Source organism: Rhineura floridana, chromosome 1, assembly GCF_030035675.1.
Source record: "Rhineura floridana isolate rRhiFlo1 chromosome 1, rRhiFlo1.hap2, whole genome shotgun sequence".
NCBI lineage: Eukaryota > Metazoa > Chordata > Lepidosauria > Squamata > Rhineuridae > Rhineura > Rhineura floridana.
The window spans coordinates 285,786,056-285,806,791 of record NC_084480.1 but is presented as its reverse complement, the minus strand read 5'-3'; the positions used below and the strand labels follow the sequence as shown (position 1 = coordinate 285,806,791).

At 41.5% G+C, this 20,736-nt stretch overlaps 1 protein-coding gene across 2 annotated transcripts in view; it reads right to left on the bottom strand.

Moving 5' to 3' along the window:
• Positions 1–20,736, bottom strand: part of MATN2 (matrilin 2) — a 76,363-nt gene that overhangs the window by 23,305 nt on the left and 32,322 nt on the right. The window contains exons 5-9 of one of the 2 annotated variants that reach the window (XM_061603655.1): positions 20,103–20,225; positions 13,269–13,391; positions 12,202–12,324; positions 10,639–10,761; positions 1,567–1,689 (exon numbers count right to left, since the gene is read on the bottom strand). In XM_061603655.1, the coding sequence (XP_061459639.1) occupies positions 1,567–1,689; positions 10,639–10,761; positions 12,202–12,324; positions 13,269–13,391; positions 20,103–20,225 (615 nt within the window). The remainder of the gene's footprint in view (positions 1–1,566; positions 1,690–10,638; positions 10,762–12,201; positions 12,325–13,268; positions 13,392–20,102; positions 20,226–20,736) is intronic. The other variant, XM_061603665.1, reaches the window with a different exon arrangement.

Sequence of the window (20,736 nt, the reverse complement as noted above, 5' to 3'; positions counted from 1 at the left end):
ATACCACTTATTACTAGCGATCTGCGGCATTGTTAGGGGATAGTCGAGCCCCCCCCCCTTAAACTTAGACTTTGTACACATGGGTTGCACAGATCAGATGTTTCCAGATGCACTATTGTGCACATCTGTCCATGCATGAGCTTTCAACTGATCTCTGTCTTAGTCTTTGCTGTCCACACTAATGGCTAGTGCTTTAAGGGCTGTATTCATACTGTGTGGTGTTGTCCCCTCCTCTCAATTAGTATTTCCCCACCTTCCCCAAGTTCTGGAAACCTGAGGTTGATTCTGAGTGTGCGCTCAGGTATTTGTTTAGCTGTGTGCATAGTCATTTTTATTTTATTTTTGAGATACAAGTTTTCCAATACCAGACTTGCACAAAACAGTGGTTTAATTTTTTTAAAAAATGTGTGTGTCAAGCCTGGCTCCACCTGTAGCCCACCATACCTGAGTTCCAGAAAGCTGAGGTCCACTGTGGACAACTGTGCAGGTATGCCTGCGAGTTAAAACAAAAATGTGTGTGTTGCACCTACCCCTGCAGCAGCCGATTGAGGAGCACCTCACCAACAGAAGTAGGGGCTGTGGTGATAGATGGCATCCTGCTAAACCTCGCCACACACATAAAAAAAATCCCTACCCACACAATGCACTTCAGTATCTCCACAGTTAGGTAACATGTGGTTTTATGTTGGACTTTTTTTCTTTACTACATTATCCATGATCAGGAAAACCCAGATTAAATGAGGGGCTGCCACTTGTATGAGGACAACAATGCATCAAATCCACTTTAAACTAGCATGTGTACACTGCCTTATTTTTTTTAAAAAAAACTCTTTGCTTGCAGGGCAGCTGGCCATGCTGCAAAGTACAGTACTGGTGAGACCCCTTCCACCTGCCACCTTAATTTGTGGAGCCCCCAAATCAATACAGTGTAGTGGCCCCCAAAAACCTGTTAGTACTCTATAGTTCAGAGTAAACAGCAAGAGCCACAGCAAATTTTATGCAAATTTGCAGCATGGGCCTGTGCCCCAAGACTTTTAAACACCTAGCAACACCCCTGCTAATGATGTCACAAGCAGTATCCAATAAGATTGTGATACCTCTACAATCATGACCACCTAGTAATATGCTATGTGGTCTACGCATAGAAAAATAAAGTAGTACATTGCTGAGTCAGTAGAATGAACTCTACCACTTCAGACAACAGCAAGGGGATATGACTTCTGAATGTTTTCCCTTAAAAAAAAATCTCCCTGCAAATGGGAAATTAGCATCAGGGATGCTGAAAGAAGCCTTCCAACTTTTGAACACCATGAAAATAACAGGAAATGTCAGTATCAGTTTTAAAAGGCTAGTATAGAATTCGGAACTATGAAGCTTCATTTTGATTTATTTGTCCAATAATCCAACTTGTGTGCTGTAACTACAGATACTACAAAGTTGAGCACATGTTATAATCTTGAGTTTTCCCTAAAATTGCCTTTCAGGACAAGAAAACAATTTAAGCACTTTAAACCATCTTGCTTTTCTCTGTTTAATTCTACACAATAATCAAATCAAGGGACTTACGTGAGCAGGTTTTCAGGTCCTCATTAATGATGAATCCTTCAGAACACTGACAAACATAGGAGTCCCTGGTATTCAGGCACAATTGCTCACACCCATGGTTTGATCCAGCACAGTGGTCTATTCCTGGATCATTACATATTAGCAATGGAAGAGAAAACATTGTAATTTTAAAGCATTAAAGCGCAGACGCTAAAAATCTCTGTATATAAAAACCATCACCAATTACTGCTGTTGTAAAATTGTCACTTTGTTTATGTTAAACTTTGTACAGAATGGTCACAGACTGTACTTTTTGCATTTCATTGTCTCTTGGTGTCATTTCTTAAAATCTCTCTCCCCACACCTCACCATACAGGCACCTCTGCAGCCCTCCCCAAAATTAATCTTGGCCATGAAAAGTCAGGTCATACAAGTGAACAACACAGAAATCACAGAGGGTGAGCTCATGCAATGTACTTTTCCATCCCATTGCTGTACTCAGGCACAGTCTGGAGGAATCATGTGGAGGTTGTTTTCCTGTTTGAAATGGTTCTAATCATAGGCCACAAAAACAGTAAAGAATGTCAGCTAGCGGAAAGTTAATAGTACAGCTTGTTTAAAAGAGGGCTTACCCCTTTCCTGTCCTTATAGATCTGATGTTTTTTGCAAAAAAAAATGTTTTGCTCTCTTCTACCAGAGCAAGCACAGAGAGAAATGTACATTTATAAAAGCACGTATCAACTGTACCTCCCAGTTGTTCCTTTTCATGAGAAACAGTCCAGACTTCAAACCTTAACGAATCTCTGTTGCATGCATATCTGGCATTCTCTCTTTTCTAGAAATGTTTGTGCTGCAACTAAATAATCATGATAATGTGCAAAATGGTGATGATAGGTTTCCTCATTTCATAAGAAAATTATTACTGCTAGCAAATTAGTCCGTTTCAGCAAAAGCAAAAAAAAGCATTTTGGTACCTTTATTATATTATTATTATTAGTTGACTTATATATACCACCCTTCCAGCAGGAGCCCAATCTTTCCTTAAAGACAAACGGACTTGGAGCGTAATCTAAGCTACTCTCCCCCCATCAGTGGAGCTTTGAGGAGTAGGACCACCTCTGCAGCCCTGCCACACTTAACAACCACAGTAGAAGTGGGAGGGCAGGACAATTGGGCCGCCCCAGGCTTGAGACCTGCTTGGGAACCCATGCATCCCAGGCTAGCTAAGTCCTCCCCCTGTCTACCATTGGAATGCCCCATTTCAGGGCTTTCCACTGCCTATCACTGACAGGCAGCCTGCTGACAGCACTCCCATTCACTGCCTGTATGGCAGTAAGCCCACCCACGAAGGCTGGGCAGAGGGACATCTACACCTTTTTTTTCCTGCAACAACAACACAACAGATCTATAAAAAAAAGGAAAGGAAACAAGGTGTGCTATTAACTTTCTGCTAATGTTAATCTTCCCAAAATTAACATCTTGCATACAAATATTATTGGCTTAAACAAGTGAAGTTGGAACTGAAATTTTGTTCATTATAGTAAGTTCCAGATGGCTCATTCCCTCTTTTTCCATTAGTTCACTCATCATAAACACAGAGGTTCTCAAAGACAACTTAAACAAGGGGAAATGTGAAAAAATGCATCCTAAAATAAACAAACTACTACAGTTAGTGGTGATAAACATGTGCAGGTTATTATTATACTTTCAAAACAGAGGTGCCAGGGAAATAGTTGATAACAGACTTAGTAATGAAACACAGCTTTTTATAATGAGCCTTTTAATATGCCAGTTCAAGGATGATCATTCTGCAAATAATTAGATGTCTATAATTTACACATCTGCCTTGTTTTGATACCTTATATGCAAATTTTAAAAATGTCAATAGAAAAAAGATAAAGGCAGATGAAAATTTTCAAGTGTGATTTGCAGTTTGTGGTGCCTAGATTCTTATTTTATTTTATTATTTATTTATTTATTAAATTCATATCCCGCCCTTGGAAACTTGGATACCTTATACAAATCCTCTTAATGAAGCAAAGGCTAACAACTCTGCCTCTGAAAATAAAATCAGAACTAAATTAGATTCAATTCAAGCAAATACTAATTGCATGAGTGGCTTTATCCAAGTAAATAGGTGAGGGGGCTTTGGTCTGGATTGGTACTTTGGAAAGGGGAAGGAAGGTGTTTATAATCATTTGCTCCCCCACTACAGTCACAGTGCTGATTCACACGGGAGTTAAACTTCATATTAAAGACACAGCTTTTGCCATCGCGATAGATTTGCAAGGTTCACACTTCTACCTTCCAATCTACTGTTTTCCATTCAAACTAGTCATCATCCCTCAAAGGTTTAATATTGCTGTTTCCTTTTGGCCCCACCCTCTAATTTTACATGTGTACTCCCTCTGGTTGTTCAGCTACTGTGCATGTGCAAACATTCTTCACCTGCACAGTATTTCAACTACCTCCTGCCCCCAACCGCTTCTGGAAGATTGGCAATTGAAAAGAAGTGGGGTCATATGCACCCCATTTCTCCGAGTAAATTTCCCCCCTTGCCTTGAAAAAACAATTTGCAATCCCCACAACTGTTCAGGCTTCAAGGCTGAAGCCAGGAGAGCCGCTGGGCATGAAATTGACATGACACTGACTAGACCCCCCCTACTCCTAGTAAAACCCTTTCTTCCTTCTTCTTTTTTTAAATTAGCTAGTGGGAGACAGGGTGTGTGTGTTTGTGTGTGTGTATGTGTGAGAGAGAGACTGTTCCTCCTGTCACATCACTGGTAATTGACGGATAGGTTTTGGGGAGATATGCAGGTGGCTCAGGCTACCCCGGAGTTGCTCCTTTTCCCCTCCATTGGGGTGGCATGTAGCAAACTGGAAGGGAAAAGCAGCGCCTCATGTCCAGCTGCCAAAGGTGTTAGCCTGGGTCATAAAAGTGATTTCAGCAGAACATGTTATGCACTCTGGACTGCCCCATTCCTATCGTGTCAGGGCATAGATGACGCCACCATCACATGCTTCACAGCCCAACATGCCAAAGTGAAAGAAGGAAAGAAGGAAAGAAGGAAAGAAGGAAAGAAGGAAAGAAAGAAAGAAAGAAAGAAAGAAAGAAAGAAAGAAAAAAGAAAGAAAGAAAGAAAGAAAGAAAGAAAGAAAGAAAGAAAGAAAGAACAGGAGTGAAGGAAGGCAGTTTAGTGGTGGGAAAGGGGCAAAAGAAAGGAGGGCTGCAGCAGTTCAGGAGCAGTCAGCAGTTGCTTGTTAAGCTGATGGAAACAAAATGGAATTCATGGAGAGTTTATTGGGTGGAGAAAGTATCTGAAAGTGACAATCCACCCCCCAGGCAGTGGTGTACCTAGCGTATAAGACAACCGGAGTGAATCATTTTTTAACACCCCCCTCCTCTATACGACAACATTATTTTCAGTAATAATCATAAAATGAAATGGAAAATAATGGCCAGAAAAGAAATAGAGACAGTGAAAATTTTCTTTTATTGAACTTCGTATATATAATCATGCCAGTAAAAAAATAAAAAATAAATAATAAATAAATAAATATTACAGTACAAAAGAGGAAAAAAGTAATGGATTAATACTTTTTAATTACATTAATGTATTTTTTGAAAGGAGAGCCAGTGTGGTGTCGTGGTTAAGGTGTTAGACTATGACCTGGGAGACCAGGGTTTGAATCCTCACATAGCCATGAGGCTCACTGGGTGACCTTGGGCCAGTCCTGATGAGGTGTGCCTGGGGCCAACACTGTTATCTTTTTGGCACCAGGTCAAGACTTTCCACTTCCCCCCAGGCATTTTAGCATTTTTTTTTAATTGTTTTTAATTTTTTTTAAATTGTGTTTTTAAATTGTTTTTTGTGTTTTAAAATTTGTGTATTTGTTTTTAATGTTTTTAATTGCTGTAAACCGCCCAGAGAGCTTTGGCTATGGGGCGGTATATAAATGTAATAAATAAATAAATAAATAAATAAAATATTGGTCTTTCCCGACTAGCACTTGGATATGAGGAAGCAAGCCCTACTGAGTCCATTTTCCATATGAAGAAGTTTAAGACTGGAGTGCTGGGAAGGAAATTCTTCTAGGGGCTGCAAGTGAACAATTAACTGTTCTGACAGTGGGAGGGTTCATTTTCTGCAAGAGCTGTGTGCTTCCTCAGTGTGAAGCCTTAGTGTAGAAGGAGAACTAACTGTTGATATATCTCTTGGCTATTGTCTAGGGCTGTCAGAGAGCGGTCCTAGCACCCTGATCTTCGCCACTCGAAAAAGGTTAGCATGTCTTTGGAACTAACAACATGGACCTAAGCACAACTATTTGGAAATCAGTCCATTCATTCCAGAGCCCCTTCCAACAAGTGCATGCCCGCCTTAGTTTTAAATGAATGTGTTTAGGACTAGGATTAGTTTCGTGGGTAAGGAAGAGAGAAATAGAAAAATGAAGCGGGAAGCACAACTGAGCTTAATTTTGGGTGAACTGTAGCGCTGTATTATTTTGTTAAAGTTCCCTTGGCCACTAGCACAAGGAAATCCAGGCTGTGTTGTTTTTGGCCAGTGATCTTTCTGGGTGTTGCCTCCCCTCTAAACTATGTATATGCAAAACCGAAAGTTTGGCCTCAAGGCTGCCGTCTGGCATGTAAAAACATTGGAAGCTGTAAGCAAGCGCAGCAAATGTATAAGAAACACAAAATTTGCAAGACTTTCCAAGCAAGACTGGGGTCCTGCTCTTAATTCAATGGAGAGCTGCAAAACTATTGAACCCCCTCCTCCACCTTTGGGAAAGAAGGTTGCTATTATCCTATTCTCGTTTAGGTTTCCCCACCAAAAATTGGAATTAATGTTAGGAGGCCTGCAAAGCAAAGATTTGGTATTATTTCTCTCTCCCCCTCCCAAAAAAATCTTCTTGCTCTTCTGTCTAATAGAGATGAGTAAAAAGGTAGACTGCCTTGCATTGGTGCCATGCGCCTTCCCTGTCTTAATGCTTTGGTCACAGTTTTCCTTTTAAAAGGATAAAGTTACAATAACCACAAATGGTAGCATGCTAACCTTTGCAGTTTGAGCAGGTGACAGACTTCTCACCCCCCCCTTTAGCTGTGCCAGAGGTCATGGGGTAAACTCCCCCTCTCCCCTCCAGCTAACTGAAGTCAATTTGAATGGGGTGAACCGATTGACTTGACTTTGCTCTTAAGTCGGAACTGCAAAGGTTAGGGTTGATCCAGCACAGAAGGGATCCAGTTTTGTGTGATAGTGTGACTGGATAGCATATCTCCCCGCCCCCCCTCCAAACAAACCCTCTCCTGACGCAGAGGCCAGTTTGACCTCAAGGTCAGTTGGGTCTCCATCAACCCATTCTCCAAGTGCGTCCAAGTGATTACGGCCTTTCTCGTTTGCTCTTTGACCCGTTTGGGGGTGGGTGGAGAGCCCTCTTCTCCAAAGTTGTGGGTCTCGCTCCTGTTTAAGTCAATACATGAGGGAGAGAAGTTCTCAAAGCCCCGATCCACCTCGTGGCTTGCTTCCTCAGAAGTAGTCCCCGCTGCATGGCTCTCCTCCCGCAAAAGTAAGAGAGCACGAACACAGGATCGCAGCCCCAGGCAGGTGTCTGCCTGGAAAGGAGCCCCGGGTGGGCCTTCTGAGGAAGCATGCACAGGATCGCCTGCAACCAGGGGAGAAGCCTCGGAGGGAAGATTCCAGGTGAGCAGGGAAAAGCGGCCTGCAGGCGACGCTCCCAGGCAAGGGAATCCAAAGACTGTGCCCAATGGGGCTCTTCTTCCTTGAAAGGAAACCCATTCAAATTATGGGGCCTCAGTCCCGTCTGTTTCTTGCAGTGGGCGGGAGTAAAGGTCAGTCCTACTCAGAGGAGGCCCACTGAATGTAACGAGCATGGCAAACTTCGGTCCATCCATTTCCACTGGGTCTACTCTGAGTAGGAGTTAGCTAGATACTTTCCCCCGGGGGCTAGTGGAAGAAACCCACAAAGCTTTTGAGTCCTGCCGGTGCCTCCCGAGCACCAACTGGCCTGGGGCTCACCTCCCAGCCAGCTGTGTGCCCCATTAGGGCAGCTCGCTCGCTCCCCCTGCCTACCTACCTGAAGGGGGGCACGGCGCCGGTCCGGTAGCTGCCCTGCTGCGTGAGGTCGTAGAGCAGAGCCCCGAGGCTGTCCTCTGAGGGCACTCTGTAGCCCGGCCAGGTGTGTGCCATTGGGGGTGACGCAGCCGGTGCTGCTGCCACCACTGTGGCCAAGCAGACAGCGCCCTTCTCACCAGCAGTGGCGCTGGCTGCCCGGCTGCCACTGCCTTTGCGCCAGGGCCGGTACTTGTAGTTGCGAAATGCACCTCCTTATTGCGTATACCTGGGGCGGACCGCTGCCACCGCTTCACCCTTGATACACCACTGCCCCTAGCAAAACACATCAAAGCAAAGCACCTACATGGAATAACGCTGTGAAGTGGAGACGGTTTTTCTTGCACTTTTCGCATTATCCCGGATTGGTTTAATGCGGATTTAAAGGGAAAAACTGCTTCCTAGCTTCTCTTTGCCTGCAGCGTCATGTGAACCCTGCGAATTAAACGGGGATGCAAGTAGCACCAATCTCACGGTAACTCACAGTGTGAACCAACCCCCAATCTCTGCACCTGCTATTTGCATTGGGAAAAAGCATTCACTGGAACAAACAGTAGCTCTCCATACCTGCCCCACAAGTTTTCTTGAAGACTGTTTAATCTATCAACACTATGATTTTTGTAAATTAAATATATATGTGCCTAAATGGGGAAAGGACACAGACACACAAAGTGTTCTCCGTATATTTTATGACCGATTTTATATATGCACTTAACTGGGAGCACGTCTTATTGAACTCAATAGTCCTATTTCTGAATGGACTTGTATAAGATTATACCATAAATGCTTTAAAATGCACTGCCATATTAAAGAGAAACACAGTGGTGTTTTTTCTAATGATTTGTCTATGGGAGCTGTCACCCATATTTTATTTTATTTAGAGAATTTATATCCCACTTTTCCACTATAAACCCAGCTCTATTTCTCCATAACATCTGAATTGGGAGAGGCAGTGCAAGCCCTGGACCGCTGCCTAGACTCGGTGGTGGGGTGGATGAGGGCCAATAAACTGAGTCTGAATCCTAGCAAGACGGAGGCGCTGTGGGTTGGTGGTTCCCGAGTTTGGATAATTGGTCAGTTGCCTGCTTTGGATGGGGTCGTACTCCCTCTGAAAGAGCAAGTCTGTAGTCTGGGGGTGCTCCTGGATCCATCTTTGTCGCTAGAAGCCCAGGTGACCACAGTGGCTAGGAGTGCCTTTTATCAGCTTCTGCTGATAAGACAGCTGTGGCCATTTCTGGACCGGGATAGCCTGACCACTGTTGTCGACGCACTGGTAACCTCCAGGCTGGATTACTGTAATGCGCTGTATGTGGGGCTGCCCTTGAGGTTGGTCCGGAAGCTGCAGCTGGTGCAAAATGCAGTGGTGAAACTGCTCACATTGCCAACATGTCACCCCACTGCTGAAAGAATTGCACCGGCTGCCCATTTCCTACAGGGCCAAATTCAAGGTTCTAGTTTTGGTGTACAAAGCCCTATACAGCTCGGGACCAGGACACCTGAAAGACTGTCTTACCCCCTATATACCCAGTCAATCACTGCACTCTGCAGATGAGGGCCTCCTGCAGATACCATCTTATAAGGAGGTTCGTTCTGCACAATATAGGAAATGGACCTTTAGTGTGGCGGCACCTACCCTGTTGAATTCCCTCCCCTTAAATATTAGGCAGGTGCCATTTCTGCTATCTTTTCGGCACCTTTCGAAGACTTTCCTCTTTCAACAAGCCTTTTAAGTTGAGACCTATTCCAGTCTGTGTTAGAATTGCTTTTTAATATGTTTTCTTTAATAATATGTTTTTAACCCTTTTTTAAAAAAATATATATTTTTAAAGCTTATTTTAAAAATGTTTTAATGTTGTTTTGTTTTAATGTATTTTAAGGTCTTTTTCTGATGTTTTAAAGTGTTTCTAGCATTTCTGTTTGCCACCCTGGGCTCCTGCTGGGAGAAGGGCAGCATATAAATCAAATGATAAATAAATAAAAATGATTGGCAGCTTACAAAAATTAAAACATTACAAGAATAAAACATACAAAAGAAGCACTCTAAAAATCAATAAACCAATAGCAGCAGCATAAATATAAAATAATGTTAAAAGTTTTGATCAACAGAATATCATTTTGAAAGAGTCTTTTCAGTGGTGGCACAGCAGCTGTGGAATTTTCTCCCCAGGCAAATTTTCCTGGTACCACTGTTCCTTGGGAAGATAATTCCATAGTTTAGGCATCACAAGTGAAAAGGCCCTTTCACTATTAACATAAGAATTTAAGAAGAGCCCTGCTGATAAGGCCAATGACTCATTTAGTCCAACATCCAATTCTCACAGTGGTCAATTAGATACCCAGGGGAAGCCCACAAGCAGAACCTGAGTGCGACAGCATGATCCCACCTGTGATTCCCAGCAACTGGTATTCAGAGACATACTGCCTCCAACAATGGAGGCAGAATATAGCCGTCATGGCTAGTAGCCATTGATAGCCTTATACTATATGAATTTGTCTAATCCTCTTTTAAAGTCATTCAAGTTGGTGGCTATCACTACCGATTGTGGGAGTGAATTCCATAGTTTAACTATGCACTACCACTGTGAAAAGATGTACTTAATATGTAGAGTTGCAAACATGAATCAAGAGTTATTTTTGTATCGGAGATGCCTGAAGAAAAAAAATGGAGATGCTCAGAACCAACAACAAACATTTATGTGTATTCACATTGTTTTAGTTATTATCTACAGTTTCAAAGATAAGGACCTCAAATATATTCAGAAGTAAGCTATTCCTCTTTTTAGAATTTTGCAGTTTGTTATCTGTCGGGTAAACAAATATATTTAAATTGCTTGCTTGTTGAATCTTTTGGCTTTACAAAGGCCCATATTTATAAAGCCTGAGGAGATCTCTGGGAGAGGATTGTTTGTTTCAGAACTCTGTCCAGGATACAGATTAACTCAACCAGAATGTCTGACACACTCACTTCTGCATGTTTTAAGGTCACGGTTCAGGGTGTACCCAGTTCGACATCTGCACACATACGTGTCTTCAGTGTTAACACACTCATGTTCACAGCCATGTTTTCCCAAAGCACAAACATTTATTCCTGTGGAAAGTAAAGCATGTAAAGTAACAATGCTTGAAAGTAAAGGAAGTTTAAAACAATCCCTGAAAATCAGCATGTAAACCATTCAAAATCTCACCTTCCAGTTTGGTGCCCACCACCAAAAACAAAACGAAGAGTTCAGTAAAGGCTTCTGAAAACAGTTATTATTGTTCAAAGGAGAGTGTCAAAAGGAAAAGAGCTTCCAAAACATTTGCGCTGCTATCTAGAATGTCTATGTGTATTGCACTTGTGGTATATTTAAAGGGAGTTCTTGGTGGATTTTAGCAAGCCCAGCATTACCACCCACGCAGCAAACTTGGGTAGCTGTTATGGTGATACCTGCTGAAACCCAATGCCAGTAGTGATCCTCAGCCTACTGGGGCCTCCACCCAGGCCCTCAGGGGCTACTGTTGCAGTGGCCATCTTAGTTTTCCCACAATGCAATGCTCCAGAAATTTCATTTTCAATCTGGCGCATTGTGGGTAAAAAAAACCACATGGTTTGCCAAAAAACAATGGGGGCTGCTGGAATAATGGCATTTCAAGGGCATTTCATTTTGGGTAAACTAAGATGGGGTCTGCAAGTTTTGCTGGTAGCAGTAGTGGATGATGGCGTGAGGTGGTGGTGCTCATCTGACCTATCAGTCGCATTGCTCCTGCTTACTGGGAAGTGGAAGGGGAGAGGCAAGGTGGATACAGTGCAAATGCACAAACAGGAGTGCTCAATTGGCTCTACTGTACCAACCTTGTCATTGCCTCTCCCCTCCCAGTAAACAGTGACATGATCAACTGGAGGTCAGGTGAGCAACACAACACAACCAAAACGTTTGCTACTGGCTGTTGAGGGTGCATTGGATTGCACCCTGTCAAGGGCCTACCACTCAGCCCTATAGCCAATTCTGCCTCTTAGGTGGCTTCTGCTATATCCAGAGTCATCAGCTTGTTTGTACAAGTGTTGTTCTCCAAAGTGCATGGGTCTGGCTATTTCTGGGAATATGATTACATAACTATGCACCATTGTAATATATAAACATAAGGTTGAATGTAGCAGTCTAAATATCCAAATCAGTCCATCCTTGGCGACCAAAAGACAGTGAATTTTTAAAGTTATATATTGCTTTTTAAAGAGGCTTTACAAAGGTCTTTCAGGAAAGATGTCTTTCGGGAGAACTCCAAAGGAAAGAAGTTCCACAAATGTGGGGTATCCACCAAGGATGCCTCTTAATGCAGATGTACTGCTCTAGCATGGCACAGAGATTATACATTTATGTGCATGGCGGTGGTTTGCTGATTTTAGGGATCAGGATGAAGACATAGGGAGGAGGTCGTATTTTTAGGCATGCTCAAAAGATATGATTGAAAAAGGAATTGAAAAAAGCTGTAAGAGTGATGTTAAGAAGTAAAAGCAGATGAACTTACTATACACTTTAGGACAACATACTTTTGCATGTTCTCTTATCTGGATTGAGAGTAAACCCTTGCTGGCATCGGCAGAAATAGGATTCATCTGTATTGACACACTTCTGTTGACAGCCATGATTTTGCATAGCACAGTAGTCTGGTCCTGAAGGTTGGAATTTTTAAGTACACAAAGTGAGCGGACTGTAATCAAAAACTTTTTCCCTCTGGAGGTGTGATTGTAAGAAGAGAAGTTATTGTAAGAAGAGTTTAGTTTTTTATAAATATTATAATACAGAAAGCTTTAAGAATCATTATAAATATGGGAACAGAATATATCTAATTTGTCTTGCTGGACCAGTTCAAAGGTCTATCTAGCTCAGAACTTTCCATCAGTTGTCAGAAAGACATCTCAGGAAAGCTCACAAACTGCACTTTTTGGTGCAAAAAGCAGCTAGGAAGGAGCGATTTTCAGCAAAAAACTGACTTGGGATTGCAGTCTGGATAGACATAAGATTATTACAACAATATTGATTTTTTTAAAAAGGTTAAAATAAAATGGAAAAGGCAGCTTGTTTGTTTAAGAAGAAGCTTTTACTGCTTCTTCTCACTCCCCTCAGGGCAAGATGGTTCTGCAGATGCCCTGTGGTGACAGTTGGGGGAGGGAAGAGCCACTACAGGACTTGGATGGTGACAATTCTTCAAGCTTCTTCTCCTTTTCTCTCGGGGCAAGAAGGTTCTTTTTAAAGTATATTTGTAAAATATTGAAATGTATACTAAAAATGTATTGAATTCATGCAATAAACATGTGCTTTCCACCACCTGTACCATATGGGTACATCTACCAGAAAGTGTTGTTAAGTGTGCATTATGCCATTGCTGCATTTATCCCAGTGTTTTCTACTCTAACTAGAAATGGCTCTATCTGCTGCCTGAGATCCTTTTCATTGGAGATGTCACAGATTGTATCTGGGACCTATTGCATGCAAAACAAGATGTGCTCTGTCATGGAATTGTGCTCCCCTCCCCTTACAAGAGGTGATACACATATATTTGCTACCTATGCGATATGAAGTCTGAAAGAACTGACCATAGATATAGAAAACTTACGTCTGCAGGTTTTTTTATCTGGATTGAGAATGAACCCTTTGTGGCACTGACAATAGTAGGAATCTTCAGTATTAACACACTCATGTTGACAGCCTTGGTTATTCAAAGCACAGTAATTCACAACTGAAAAACAGACAAGAACAAACTTAAGACGAGGGTACAGAACTTTACAAATGAATGTACAAAAGTATTGGTAGGACTTAAGGCTTTAGTCATAAAAGAAGTGTACAGTGGGTGGTGTTTCCCCCCCCCAATTTAGCCACTACAACTGAATTCAATTTGGACGGCAGTGACTCAAAGAGCATAGCACATGTTTAAACTGACTTTCCCATCACATTGTTGCTACAATCCTGTTGGAGAAGCTGCCCTGGACTTCATTCTACCTTGTATTCAGCACATAGCACACAACTGGAAAAGCAGGAAGCATCTTGGGAAAAGGAAAGAATTCTCCCTGAAGATACTGGAAGCCAACTGTGTGAACCACACAGTGCACAATTATCCTGTGCAAGTCAGCTGCGGACCAGTAAGAGACTAGTGAGTACTTAAGCCAGGGGTGGGGAATATATTTTAGCTTGAGGGCTGCACTTTGGGCAACCATCAGAGAGCAGGGCAGGGTCAGAGGGAAAAGTGGTCAGAGCAATTAATGTAAATTTTACCTCTGTCCAGGAGGCTAGTTTCTACACACACTCAAACACCCCTCTCTATCCTCCATCTAGACAAGCAAGAGACAGCATCAGAGTTCTAGGGCAATTGTATGTTGTCCCACCAGACAAAAACATTCAGGGTGTGAAGCAGGGCCAGTGAGGGATATGGCCTAGAGAGGGGTGTGACCTGCAGAGAGTTCTGAAAGCCAGATAGTGAGGCTCCAGGTCTGATGTTTCCCACCCTTGACTTAAGTACTCCAAACATCTTTACTGCAGGATTTGGGAAAATGGAAGTAATGTTCACAGTCCTTGAAATAAATGCTGCCTTCATGAACCTGCAGGTCAGATAGAGCACAAGGGTGTAGAAATAGTATTGTACTCAGTCTGACATATAGCAAATCCTGTGTTAGCCGTTCTGATAGAGATCTAAGCACTCATATAGTCAGTAAACTGCTTTCTTTCTTGAATATCACAGTGCAGCCAAAATAAACTTGACTTTGGCTACTTGAGGTTAAGCATTAAAGTTCCTTTGGCATCACCCAAAACAATTTACGGTTTAAAAGAAATCTAGGGTGTTACTTAAAGAGTTGATGGGTATACGGACCAATATTCAGGAGCAGTGATTTGCTATTTTATCCTACAGCTCTGAAGGCAGAACTCTGCTATATGCCCAACATACCATCACCACCAAAAATGGCACCACTGTATCAAGTTCTTCCTCTCTCCTATAATGTGTAGGATCAACTTACTCTGTGTTGTGACATCAACCCATTGTGAGTTTTCCCATTCCCACCAGTGACAGTCAATTATGTAGATAAATGGTGAAGAAACAAACATGAGGATGATGCCACACCTTTACTTGCTTCACATCATGTGTCACAACTGATTTTGCTCACCTGTTCTGTCCATCCAGAAGACTTTATTTAAGCACCTCCACAACAGACAATGGAAGAAGGAAAGCAAGCAGGCATGGGTGAATTGGTGGGATGGGGAGACAAAGCAGCTTCCTTCAGTGTCTTAGGAGACTTTAAAGGAGTGAGCAATTGCCTCCAGCTGAGGATCTGACAACTGTCCAACGAAACCATTTATTGTACTGGAAAACTTGTTTTGTCCCTCTATGCTACCAAGCTTCAGATGTAAGTCCTGTATAGCCTGACCTAGTAGTTCACCATGACTTATTACTTATTATATTAATAGCCCACTCTTCCTCTGCGAAGCTAAAAGGTGCATACATACTATTCCACACACACTTCATCTTTACAACAACCTTGTAAATTAGGCAGCTAGGCTCAGAGTCTCCCATTACACTTCACAGCTTCATAGCAATTTGAACTTGGGTCTTCCCAAACTAAGTCCAACCTCCCAGCCATTACGACACACTGGGCCTGCATTGCTTTCTGGCAACAAGAAGAGACTCTTGTAGTTATTTTAGTAATTTATATTGTCTAAATATAAACACAGTATAAGGAGTTATTTACAAGGCACTAGGCAGGATTCCAAAGCTAAATTAATTTGTGAAAAGTGATGTGCAAGAGCTATAAGTTATACCATGCAAAGATTAAATACTGTATATCATTGTGCAACCTATATTTCCCAAAGAATCTACTTATCAAAATAGTTTTGTCTCTCTTATTAAATGCCTTCTATGTGTTCTAATGTAAATCTAGATAAACAGGACTCCTGTTAATCAAACCTTTTTCAGAACATTCTAAACTGTTTGGATTCTTCCAAGGATTTTGGATAAATGAAGCTGAACTGTATTTATCTCCATGGGGTTTATGTCAGTTTTTAAAGAATTATTCTAAACAAAGCATAAACATAAAATCACAAAGTGGTTTCTTAGAAGAGCATTTAGACTAGTAAAAAGAACTAAGTTTTTCTTTCTGCCCTTGAAATAGTGTCCTGTTTCCCATCCCATCCCTTCCCATCGTTGCCAACTAAGCCATTATGAACTAGCTGCTAGATCCTGTTATATTTCTTTTTACATTCCAAAATTAGATTACTTTTAATTTTTTTTAATGTCCATTTGGATTAATGCGTTCTCCCCAAAGCCCATAGCTATAACTCTGTCATAATTTAGGCAACCTTGGGACAACTGAAAGAAGAGAAAAAAAGCATTTCATCAGGCAAGCAGATGGTAATATTCTTTCGCATTATGGGAGTTTCTGCTTATGCTGACTTAAAGCAATTGGTCTGAATCCAGGCAATTTAGACTTTCCATCATGTATGATGTGTAACCACTTTCCTGGCAAACACCTTCTTAGTTCTAGGCCATATAGAACATTTATAGAAAATTAAAGTAATAATCAAGCTTTCCCTTAAAAAACGTGAGCACAATTTTTCAGTTGCCCCATGAAACAAAAGGATATAAGTACCAGTCTACTCTAACCACAGTACACTTTAGGACATGATTCACTGGTCACTTATAGTAATAAAGCCCCAGTCAATGGGAAAACATATATCACAAAGTTATTTTGAAACCAAAAAAGTAGTCATTGACTTGCCCCTTTGCCCGATACAGTGGTTCCCCAAATTCCCCCTGCCCCTCATGGACCTCTTGAAAATGGCTTAGGTTGTTAGTGGACCACTTAAATGATTTTTCTGTCCGTTGTAGCAGTTGTAATGTACTATGCTAGATGCTGTATGATTTATAATTGTATTTTATTTCTTATATATTGTATTTTATTGTATTATAATTTGAATTCCATAGTTTGGGAAGACTTGGTCTAATGGGTAAGAGGCAGTGTGGTATAATGTTTCGGGTGTTGGACTATGACCTGGGAGACCAGGTTTTGAATCCCCTGTCAGCCATGAGGCTCACTAGGTGACCTTGGGCCACTCATTGTCTCTCAGTCCAACCTACCTTGAGGATAAAATGGGGAGGAGAAAACCATGTATACCACCTTAAGCTCTTTGGAGGAAAGGTGGGGTATAAACATAATGCATAAATAAATAAATAAATAATAGGGGTTCTTTACATTAAAAGAACCTTTCCTTTATGTTACACATTACAAAATTATTCAACAGTAAGCTTGTCAAGTTCTCTATGTATCCCCCTCAAGTCCTATGGTCAAATTATAACAGCAAATATAAGGTTTAAGTAAAAAAAACAAAAACAAAAAAATGCTTGGGCCTGAACAGTTTAGCCATCTTAACAATATGCTGTTACTGCTACTTCTTTGTGCCTGGTGTGGCACATTCTTAACATCTCCCTTCATTCATTATATTTCCTGTAGACTGACAAGCAACTTCCAGCAGCTCTCGCCCATTCTCCTAGCATTTTTATGTTGCTGCAAATGATGCCTTATTTTGCTTTTCACCCTAACTTGTGCGCAAAAGCATAACACTGCTCAAACAAAGATTTGTATTTCAGCTATATTATACCAGTGAAAATACAAATAATCATACTTTCAGGGGTTTTTTTTAATGAAATTTACTACAACAAGATGCTGTCTCTATCTTCAAAAAGGGCAAAAAGGAGAAACTTGGGAACTACAGACCAGTCAGTCTGACATTAATCCCTGGGAAAATCCTGGGGCAGATTAAAAAGTGGTGAATCTGTAAGCAGTAAGTACCTTGAAAACAATACAGTGATTACTAGAAGCCAACATGGATTAGTCAAGAGGACTAATCTTATTTCATTTTTTGATCAGGTAACCTCCCTTGTAGACTGTGGGGATGCTGTGGACATAATATATCTTTAGCAAGGCTTATGACAAAGTGCCTCATGATATTCTGATTAGCAAGATAGCTAAATGTGGGTTGGATACAACTATCAGGTGGATCCATAGGTGGCTACAGAATCTACTCAAAGAGAGTAACAATTTCAAAACAAGAAGCATATATAAAAACATCTTCCTGGGGTTGTATCCAACATAGCACAAAGTCAGGATACCATCAGCACAAGAATTACTCCTAGTGCAATAGGACTCCCCCCCCTTAAATCTGTTCTAAGGTTTTCCCTAACTCTCAGGAGCAAATTTGGGGAGGGTGCTGGACAGGCATATGTGGGCTCACAGCTACCAACAACTCCCCATACAGCTGGTGTGGGCTTAAATAGGCCCAACCTCCCATGACATTGCGTCAGCACACCAGCTTGCTGTGTGCGCACACCTGCACATGCACTGACATTGCAGTGTGGGAGGTGGGGCAGCTAGGCCTATTTAAGCCTGTGTCAGCTGCATCAGGGAGGTTGTCTGGGATTGAGAGGGTTGAGCTCCCACTCCATGATCCGCAGCAGTGTTGAAGTAAGAGGTTGAAGCCCCCTCTGCCATCTTGGGGGCATCAATCACTTACCCCAGGCAAATCACACCCAGTGATCCGACACTGGTGCAGATCGTGGAGCTCCACCCTCCAGCCCTATCCCCCCAGCCCCTATAGAGCTGCAGGGACCCTTATGAGTCACAGGGGTCCTCAGGTCCATGCCCAACCTGGCCACCTGCTGCGTCTGGTGCTGGGAAAGGGGAAAGTCCTGTTGCACTAGTGGTAATCTTTGTGCTGATCTGACATATTAGTTGGATATGGGCCCGACATCTCAGCATTAAGGATATACATAACCATTAGGAAATGGACTGCCTTCAAGTCAATCCTGACTTATGGTGACCCTATGAATAGGGTTTTCATGGTAAGTGGACTCCAGAGGGGGTTTACCATTGCCTCCCTCCTGGGCTGAAAGGCAGTGATTAGCCCAAGGTTACCCAGTGAGCTTCATGGCTATGTGGGGATTCCATTAAGAGAGTGCCTAATTATAATGGATATTAAAATAAAACTAACAAAATATTAAAAATATTTTAAAAATCCCATCTTCACCATCCTACCAGTTTTTAGCCACCAAAAGGTAGTCTAAAAAGAAAAGTATTGCGGCACTTATGCAAGATGTTTTGGCTATGGGAACTTTCCAGGGGAAAAGAGTTCCACAGTTGTAGGAGAGCTAACATCCCTATGTGTCCCTGAAGAAACTAAAAGTGCACAAATACTATACAAAAGAAGATGGTCTTGATTTTTAGGGATGTCAGCAGGACATAGGTGGGTATTCAGGTGGTATTCAAACAACTGAAAATATTAAACAAACAAGAACATAGTGGGTGCATTTAAAATAAAAGTGTATGCAATTTATATTTTAAAAGTTTGTGTATTCAGTAATTGGAAAGTAAAGTATTCATCAGGATACAGAATTACCCATGCCTCATGCAAAGTAGTAACATAAAACAGCTGTTATTGTAACAGCAATAAGTTTTATGGATTTCAGAGTGAAGATTGCTGGATAAAATGTACAGCTGTGGGCAGCTGTTTTGCTTGTTTATGGGCCTAAAAAAACTTGAACATATGATGGAATCAGTATGCTTTCACATATTTTTAGCAAGCTTTTTTAAAACTGCAGCCTGGGAAAGACAATTATCTAGCCTAAAGGAACCCTCCTTTATAAAATATGATGTTCCCTTGAAGCACCAGATAAGGGAAGCCTCCAAGATGGGAAGCACCTCGTTAACCATAACATTAGGAACAATTCACATAGACACACCACTGCTTATTAGGAGAGCCCCTTTCATTAATGCCGCAAAGAGCTTGTACCTTTCAAACTATTAACTTTGTTGGTGTGCCTGAGGATTTTGCAGCCATCACTGGTGTTTTCCTGCTTAGACAAATTGCTACTGGGGTACCACATATATTCTTCCTTCCCTACCTCCTATACCCATGTTAGATCTATTGAGTGTTTATCTTAGAGCTTCTTGTAGTCACTTTTTTCATCCAGCACAGCTTTCCATTCCCACAAGCAATGAGATGTGTGAGCTGACAGCTTATGGGTCTCAGCCAGTAAGCTGTCATCTCTGATGCTCCAAATCGACCACTGGAGATTAGAGAAGTTGGTGTGCCTGCAATCCATGAATTACTAGTTTGCGTGTCACAGTCCTCACAGGAATGGAAATGTTCCTTGTTGTGACCAATGTGATAATATGAAAACCTACAAAGGCTAGGATTCAAAGAACCACACAGCTAGTTCCATGTGCCCCAGAGACTTTGATCTTGTGCTTTTTGAACACCACCTACATGGCAAATTACTTTTGAAACTGAGGGGACTTTCAGAAGCAGTTTCTGATATGGCATGGGGATCTGCAGCTCAAAGACAAAAAGTCAAAAATCCTACCCAATACCTATATAAATATTTGAGTAACAGGAAGCAGCTACGTACCAAAACATGTCTTCCCATCTTTCTCAAGTTCATAGCCATCATAACACTGGCAAACATAGGATCCAGGTGTATTCACACATATCTGTTCACAATCATGCTTTTTGAATTCACATAGGTCCTGGGCTGCAAAAATTAAATATTAGAAAATGACATTACAGTCTTAGACAGAACTGATTGTGTTTGTGTGCACATGTGTTTTCATTCCATTTCAGCTTCAAGTTCAAAACATAGTTTAGGAAAGTATAATCAAAGAAGAGGATAAAAGATTTATGCATAAGACAACAAGAAGAATGATGAAATTAGAAGTGGCAATATTATAATAGTTCTAGGATGATTTTAAAAATAGAAAATCAAACATTCAAATGAGATTTTTATTGCAAAGTTTATGAATGTATTGCTGTGGCTTTTCAAGCCACCTCTTGATTGCTTGTAAAAACAATTTCGTACATATTTACTCAGAAGTAAGTCCCACAGTTTTACAAGGAGGCTTACTCCAGATATGAATGGGTTGGGTTGCACCCTGTGGCACCATGAGTTCTACCTTTTCTTTTTGTCTCAGGTCCTACAATCTTTCATATCATGTTGTATCTGGAAGCAGAGAGGGCAGTCATACAGGAGATGTTTGTCAACATGA